Source organism: Elaeis guineensis, chromosome 13 (genome assembly GCF_000442705.2).
Source record: "Elaeis guineensis isolate ETL-2024a chromosome 13, EG11, whole genome shotgun sequence".
Lineage (NCBI taxonomy): Eukaryota > Viridiplantae > Streptophyta > Magnoliopsida > Arecales > Arecaceae > Elaeis > Elaeis guineensis.
Genome location: NC_026005.2, coordinates 77,126,784 through 77,135,524, shown reverse-complemented (window position 1 = coordinate 77,135,524; position 8,741 = coordinate 77,126,784). Strand labels below are relative to the sequence as shown.

Below are 8,741 nucleotides of genomic sequence, written 5' to 3'. Positions count from 1 at the left end.
GATATTATTATTTTATTTTTAATTATTCAGATATAACAGTGAATAAGAAAGAATAATTTCACATCTTACATATAAAGAGAAAGTATCATGCATCTATTAAATAGAAGTTGATATATATTTTTGATGGACTACAAATATTAATAATCCAATAATCTTTGAGATTCTAATTGAAAATTTTGAATAAATAATTTGTAATTAGTGGCAATAAATATAAAAGAATATAATAACTTTATGTGACATAATAAAATTTATTTGAAAAACTGAGTTGGCAACACTCCAATATTCTTTCATAAAATATTATTATTATATATATATATATATATCGAATAGGATATTTATTTGGTTCGATATTTTTCATCTTTCCTATTGCTTCATTGGCATGACTCTGATCTGATTGAAAATTTTTTTTTTGCCTATCAATTAAAACATAAATCATTAAAAATTGCTAAAAGCTAAGTTTCAAACACAATCAACCTATCCAAGATGGAGATATCTTTCATCTCAAATAGAAGCTGTCCACCAAAGAAGAAAGTGAAAAGGGGAAAGAACTATTGTTGGCTAGGACAATCTGAGTCATAAATTTCTTAGCATATTAATGCTTAAGATGAAAAGGTGATTTGTAACATCTTGACACTTGCCCCACGTAACTCCACGTACGTGCGTGATCCAGCCTTGCATTTTATTAACCTCAAGCTCATTTTATATTGCCAAACTATCTAATCAAATCCTAGGCATCATGCTAGCAAATTCACACCAGTGTCATTTCGATCGCTTTGAAGTTAAGAGAGGGTGGTCCGGGACTTCACATGGCCTCTGGCTCGCCCTTATTATTACTTGTTTGGGTGGGATATACCCTTTTAAATCATACTGCCCTATTGGTTAATTTAATTAAAAGTGCATTCTATGAGTAAGGTAGAGGGATGGGCTCGAAATGTGAGTACATAGAAGGAGGTGATAAATTAATGTATTGTTGTCCTTTGGTTGAGGCTGTATAAAAGAAGATGTAGCAATGTTGATGATTGCCAAAGCACAAAAGGACGACCTATGCTGCATTAGAGGCTAGAAATGCTTGTGACACATAACTAGTTTTTCATGTAGCAAAATAGGAAAAATTAACCAATCAAGTCACATCTACTTCACAGTGTCACACGTTGGGTCAATCACTTGCTCTCCTCCCATGTAAAATTACCTCCAGAATACTGCCGGGGACCTCACCAAAAAAAAAAGGTAATTCAGAAATCGCATACATAAAAGCCAGAGATTTGATGTTCATCTTTGCCATCGAACCATTTAATTATGCAATCACTTATTAATGGATTGTATCTTGTGAGAATCCGTCATAGTAGAAATTTCAATAGAAAATTGTACGATAATTATGTTTCAAGTTTTTTCATATCAATGTATATGTGTGTGTAAACTACCAATGTATACGTATATATTAAAAAACTACGCAAGGATTTGTGAGTGAAGCGCAGCTTAGGTATAACTATAATCAAACAAAACTCCAAACTAGCATGGCAAAGACGTGTTATATAGCTCCGGGGTTAAGTGATTTTGATGGGGGTTTTGCCTTTGAATCACTCATTTGATGCCACGTCTGATATCATATCAAATTGGAAGTAGTTTGGTAATTACCTTGATTCTTGTATGTTTTTTCTTATCAAAAAAGATGTTTCTCAATTTATCGACCTGATTAGGCACAATTCCAACATGGACATGTTTTGATTTAAGTAAAAAGAGAGCCTCTCTCTCTCTCTCTCTCTCTCGGGGATCTAATTGAAGTAAAAAAAGAAAGATTTCTATTTTCTATCCTTCTGATAAATTTATTTGACTTTACATGAGAAAGAAATCTTACAAATACATCCATTAAAGATATGCCTGCCTATTAATGGACTTAGCACCAAGTAGGTGGCATTTCTTTCTTAATGTTGACTGCTTGGTCCAAAACTTTGGCATAACTGGTAACTCAAAAGCTTAGCATGATCATATAATTCCACTTCAAAAAATGTACCATTCCTTGCTTAATGCAGTTGACATGCATTGGGTTGTTGGTGACGACTTGCAAAAATTTATTTATTTATTTTTACTTTCGTACTTCAAACTTTTGTTGCATAGTGCCACAATTATGCTGAAATGGTACAAAAGTTTGAAAGTTAAATGACCATATAAAAATCAAAAGGGATCCTCTACGGTATTCAAAAATACTGAAGGATGTTATGCATGTTTTGGGATGTCCATTGAATGATTATATGATATTTATCTAAACTATTCAAATATCCCTAAAGTTTATCTATTCTTATTTTTTTAATATTTTAACGCATGCACGTGACCACCTATCTTTTGATGAACATCTCCGAAGTATACATAGCATCCTGCAGTATTTTTTAAGTACTGTAGAAGATCCGTTATAAAAATTATCACTCTGCTATAAAATATTATTTGATGTAAATTACTCGTTCAAAATCTTCAAAAAAGATAGTAAACCAAAAGCAAAACTATATCAAACTTGCACTGGTGGAGGCTAAAAGCAATTTCAATAGTGCCATCCAAATAATTTATTTTTTTGATTCATTAATCTTTTTGATTATGGAAGTTCAATTTCAATCAGAAGAGTTTTGGATGAATAAAACTTCTAATTAAAAAGATATTTTAGAAAAAAATATTTTGATAGAATTTTAAAAAATATTTTAATTCTATCAAAATATTTTTTCTATAATACTAGAGAAGAAAAGTGTAATTAACTTGAAACTCATGAGATGATTTATCTAATTTTTTTTTTAATTTTGTTTGAATTTGAAAAGAGTAGAGTTTATCTTCCCTATTTATTTAATACGTGCCGAAGTAGTTGATTGATATGGCATCTTCTAATCAATGCTAGAGTTGTGGCTAAGTCTAAATTTGGTAGAGATATCGTGTCCCTTCGCTACAAATTAGGTTGACCCAAAGCACTAGTGAGGAGTCACCCGTAATTTTATGAAATTATGATGATTGATATATCATTTTGGCATCCAATGTCACGATTTAGAAGGTTAAAGCTAGCATTATCGATAGGAGAGTGGAGAGCGAGGGGAGGAAACAGGGGATTATGGCAACAAAGAAGTGACATGGCTGCACGTGTGATTCACGGGCCGAGATGGCTTCCTCCTGGTCTCTCGCTCTAATGATGCCAACCTTTAATTATATATAACGCCAACCAACAGAACTCTCAAAAACCGTTAATCTTTTATCATTATAATTAAAGATAAAATGTATATTATTCTCTAAAAATCCAACACTATAAAAAAGTTATTTATTTAACAGTGTAGTAAAAATATGAATTATTATCTAACTTGTTTGCTTGGCTGGATCTTCAATAATAACATTTAGAAGAGAAGAAAAAAAAAATGTATAAGAGTGACAAATAATGCATCTATCAATTTCTAATCCTTCATTTCCAAGATGCTCATGTAACAAAAAAAGGTAAAATATTTATATAAAACAATAATCATTGATCTATCATAAATTATACTAATAGGTTTTTATTTAACAGGAAAATTAAGAGAAGCGGTCTACTTGGCATTAAGAAAAGATTATTAGATGACATGAAATGATGTTTTGTTAACGGATATTAGTTATTATCGATTTCAATAATAAAGAATAGTGTGCTAACTATATTTTTCAAGATTCATTGTTTAATGCATAACAACTATTCTTAAAAATCTAACGTGCAGATTCAAAATAATTTTTTTTTTTTTTTAGAGGAATAGCAACATGCAGAATGGGGCCCAGTGCAGACATGGAATAGTTGTTAAACAACAGTTATTATTTTAATTTTTTTTATTGAAAGGAGAATAATATTAATTATAAGAGGACATAAAATACTGATAACGGCGTTATGATGTTCATCATAACAGCCGTTTTCTTAAACGTCAACTCCCAATTGGTCTTCAGGTCACAAACCAATCTCCCGCTTCCCAAAACAAACACTTTTTTTCCGACTTCGTGGTGGGTATTTTCCAAGCCACTGAACAAAACGGAGAGAGAAATAGAAGAGGCCGCAGAACGGAGTGCAACCCCCTCTCTTCCTTTATTAAATGTCACTTATAATACCACTCTATTTCCCTTGAGAGAGAGAGAGAGAGAGGGGAAACTGTGCTCTCTCTCTACACGCTCTATTCATTGTTTTGCAGTATATGCTTTCTTCTCCCTCTTCTACGCTTTTTCCAGCTCTACCCTTACAAGGTGGAGAGAACTGGATCTCAGTCTTTCTCTGGGACTCCTCCATATCTCCAAGATTTCTCCTGGCCTCTTTTGGACTCCCTTCTGGTGGTCTTTGGAGCTCCGACTCTCCTTTTCTTTGGAGGTTCAGATTTCCTCTCCCTACTTTTTTCTTCTTTTTCTTCTGAACCGGGTCTCAAAGGTCTTTGCTTGCTGATGATTCGCCTTTTTTTCTCAGCTCCTGTGAGGCCGAGGTGGTGGCTTTCTGGAGGACCGCTTTGGATTATAAGTCCATGATGCCGGTGATGATGATGGCCTCCCTCCTTTTGACTGGGGCAACCTCTTCCACTACACCTCCAGCACCAAAAGGAGAGAGAAAGGGAGTTCTCAGCTCCCATTTCGCTGTAGCCCCCTTCCTCCTCCTCCTCCTCCTCCTCCTTTCTCTCTTTTCCTCTCACTAGTCCCCTTCCCCTCCCAACCCCCACTTTCTCTTCTTCTTCCCCCTCCCCTGTTTCCTCTTTCCTTCCCGTAAAAATCGAATCTTGGGCTTCAGACAATGCCGCAGTACCAGCAACCGCCGTCCTGGAGGCTGGAGGGCGGTGGCCAGATCCTGGATCTGGAGACGGCTGTGAAAGATGGCATCTTGGGCGGCGGTGGAGGCGGGGGCGGCCTCGGCGGCGCAGCCGGCGAGAAGGTGGACTTGAAGAAGATGATCGAGGAGCTGGAGCCGGTGGAGGACGTCCCCTCGGTGTTCATCTGCCCCATCTCCCTGGAGCCCATGGTGGATCCGGTGACCCTGTGCACCGGCCAGACCTACGAGCGCTCCAACATCCTCAAATGGCTCTCCATGGGACACCTCACCTGCCCCACCACCATGCAAGAGCTCTGGGACGACGCCGTCACGCCCAACCGCACCCTCCACCAGCTGATCCACGCCTGGTTCTCCCAGCGCTACCTCCACTTCAAGAAGCGCTCCGAGGACGTCCAGGGCCGCGCCGCCGAGCTCCTCGAGACCCTGAAAAAGGTTAAAGGCCAGGCCAGAGTCCAAGCTCTGAAAGAGCTCCAGAAGATGGTCGTCAACCACTCCTCCGTCCAGAACACCGTCGCCGACTCCGGCGGCATCGCCCTTCTGACCTCCCTTCTTGGCCCCTTCACTTCCCATGCCGTCGGCTCCGAGGCGATCGGCATCCTCGTCAACCTTTCGCTGGATTCGGAGGCGATGGCGAATCTAATGCAGCCAGCGAAGATATCGCTGGTCGTCGACATGCTCAACGAGGGGACGATCGATACCAAAATCAATTGCACGAGGCTGATCGAGATGTTGATGGGGGAGAAGGATTTCCGGTCGGAGATCGTGTCAAGTTTGAGTCTTTTGGCGGGGTTGATGAGGCTGGCGAAGGATAGGAGGCACCCCAACGGCACTTTGGCCGGTCTCAGTTTGCTCAAGACCATTTGCTCCCACGAACGAGTCAGAGGCCTCATTGTCAGCGTTGGTGCCGTCTCGCAGCTCGTGGAGCTCTTGCCGAATTTGAGTCACGAGTACTTGGAATTGGCTCTCCGGATCTTGGATGATCTTTCGACGATCCCCGAAGGGCGGGTGGCTTTGAAGGATTGCCCTCAGACCATTCCCAATGCCGTGAGGCTGTTAATGAGGGTGTCCGAGTCCTGCACGCGGTACGCATTGTCCATCTTATGGGCGGTCTGTAAGCTCGCTCCCGATGAATGCGCTTCGCTTGCGGTCGAGGCGGGCTTGGCTGCCAAGTTGTTGCTTGTTATACAGAGTGGCTGCAGCCCGGAGCTAAAGCAACGGTCGGCCGAGCTTTTGAAGCTGTGCAGTCTCAATTACACAGCTACCCTGTTCATCTCCAAGTGCAAGCTCACGAGGACGATCCAATGATGAGAGGATGATCGGTCACAGCTTGGTCTTCTGTCTCACTTCGATTGGAAGCGATCACGCGAAGGTCGATTGGAGTGGGCTGCCATCGCATTGCACGGATGGACCGCGCCCCCGAAGATGGGACCGACCATGGCAACCGAGGATTTGATTTGGAGGTATATAAGCTCTGCTGTCTCATGTAAACTAATATACTTGTAATTCTCTGTTGTATTGATTCTTCATACATGAAGAAGCATCGAAACGTAGATGATTGGTGGCGAGCCGGTTTGTGGATTTGGATCCACCTGCCTGGAAGCAAGAGTTTTCCTCCTCAATAACATGGTGAGGTTGCAATATCTAATACCCATTTTTGTTTCAGTCCTTACCCTGTGATTAAGTTTAGAATGCGGATCTGCCGGAGCTTGTAAATCTTTTGATGGCATTGATATAGTTGCAAATTCTATACCATATTAATCACAGGAGATCCTCTTGTTCGTAGTGCTAATTTCTTTGTCTAGCACGTCACAATTCTTTCTTTAACACATCGATTAGTCTATTGCCATGGTTAACCCATTAGGTTTATCATCTATGTTAGGTCCCCCGATCAAAACTAAATCCAATATGCTCTGTTTATTCTGGACCTCTTGTCATTTTTTTCGTCCGAGGAGCAATCACTGCAAAAGAGATTGTAGAAAGGAAAACCTGAGCCTTCCATCGTCTTTGATTTGTTACCATACAAGTCCTTGGTAGAATCGGGCTGATTTTGTGTCTCTGTATCCATGGAGAACGGTTTCTGAGGACTTCCAACTCAAGCTAACAACGCATAAAGGCTTTTACTCTTCTTTTTTCTTTCGCATTCAAACAATACTGTGTCAATGTTGTATCAGGTTCTAAGCTGTGGTTCGAATTCAATTCACGGAGAGAGAGAGAGGTGATTGGATGGAAAAGACCAATCCGACCAGTGACATTCAGAAGCCAGAAGGTTTTGGTTCTGGGCTTAATTTACTCTGTTTGGATGTAAAGGAGTTGTTCTAGGAGTACTGCAGCTGGGTTTGCATGGTGTTCCTACTTTTAGGGTGGTGATGACCATCGACCAGGGTTGTCATCAATGTAGCATTTTCGCTTGGAAAGATCTGTTGACAAGACCCTTCTCTATCATGCCTCACAGTCTCCCCTCCGTACTCTTAGGAAGCCACTCATGTGGGCAATGACAAGACCTTACTACCAGGGAAGGCACTAAACTGAAAGGGGGAAGTATGTATGTACCAAAAAACTGAAAAGACGAAGTGACAGAAGATGAGGAAGCGTGGGCTGGCTTGGTACGCCAGCCTTGTGAGGAGAAAGAGGGGTCATTGGCTCGTTCACCAGTTTAGATGAGCTGTGAAGGCTGCTAGGGGTTAAGGTTAGTGGACCTTCGCTGATCGCTGGGCCATTTTAATCCTTCTAATCGGATGGTTTTGGAGATCATCACCCCTGACACGTCCAAAAGCAATCACGGACAATTATATAATAGATGGGATATTTTGTTCATTGCCCCCACTAAAATCTGCCATGCATTCTCCCCTTGCTTGTCGTGTTCTTGATGCAAAAACCAGATGGGAATGTACCAGCCCCCGGAATGAATTTATGAAGCATAAACGTTAGATTCCATACAAGGCTTTGGTAACTCTTGCGAGTGGTGAATCCATGGAGTTTTGAATCTGAGAAGTCTTTTCAATGATGCCTTGCGACACGGTCTTGTACTGTCTTTGGTTTTATATGCGTCGTGATAAGTTCCTCGGCCGCCGAACCCATTCAGCGGCGTAAATTTTGAAAAGAATGAATTGCGAAGAGGGATTAATGGAGCAACATCTGAGATGAGTCTTTTGCTAGTTTATCATCATGGTGAACATTACTTCCAAGTTCGTATCTGAGGAGTCTATTGAATGTTGCTTTATGGCACTGTCAAGTACTGTCTTTTGGTCGAATACGGGGCGGTTATAAAGCGTGTCGTCCGGCGAACCCTATCGGTCCCATGGCGATGGACAGTGCAGAGCGTTTGCAGGACATGGGGCCGTCCGCCCACCTGCAGCTGTTCCCGCGGCCAGCAACCGGACATGGTGGCGTGGTAGGGGCTTTATTGGATGCAAACAAATGCCAGTAAAGCTCGAGATGAAATCTCGCAATCCGAACGACGGGTGGGGGATGATTGCGTGCAGGGGCGGACCACACCAATTTTTACAAAGGGGCTAGAAAGGGGTGTTGCGGACTTGTACCTCGGTTTCGGTCTAGAAGTCTTCGTAACCATTGAGCTGGTCACAACCAAACTACCGAAGGTGGCGTTCATCGAACTAAATGACAGATGTGGACGATCCACTTCATATCACCAACCTACTTCAACAAGCAAAACGATAAGTATCTACTCCATAAATTTCGATTTTTCGATCCGGATAACTTACTAGATCAACCATGGATGGAGACGACCAACTACGTCGGCTGTGTTCGAGCTAGTCCCTCTACTAACAAGTCTGTTCTTCCTCTAAATTGAAAAAATTTAGATAAGAAAGAATTTCTTCATGATCAGATCTCCTGTAAAAGGAAAGTCCTCCGAATCTATCTATATAACAAATCTGAAAATCGCTAGGACTCCGAATCGAATACGTCTCAAACTCTTCTCCTATAAATTAAA

At 41.1% G+C, this 8,741-nt stretch overlaps 1 protein-coding gene across 1 annotated transcript; it reads left to right on the top strand.

Moving 5' to 3' along the window:
- Positions 1 to 4,099: 4,099 nt before the first annotated feature.
- On the top strand, positions 4,100 to 6,568 carry LOC105055853 (U-box domain-containing protein 30). The gene is made up of 2 exons (XM_010937860.4): positions 4,100 to 4,342; positions 4,436 to 6,568. The coding sequence occupies exon 2, from the start codon at positions 4,754 to 4,756 to the stop codon at positions 6,092 to 6,094; it is 1,341 nt and encodes a 446-aa protein (XP_010936162.1). The 5' UTR covers positions 4,100 to 4,342; positions 4,436 to 4,753; the 3' UTR covers positions 6,095 to 6,568.
- The last annotated feature ends 2,173 nt before the right edge of the window (positions 6,569 to 8,741 follow it).

Coding starts and splice junctions, on each gene's coding strand:
- LOC105055853 (XM_010937860.4), top strand. CDS start 4,754: ATGCCGCAGTACCAGCAACCGCCGTCCTGGAGGCTGGAGGGCGGTGGC.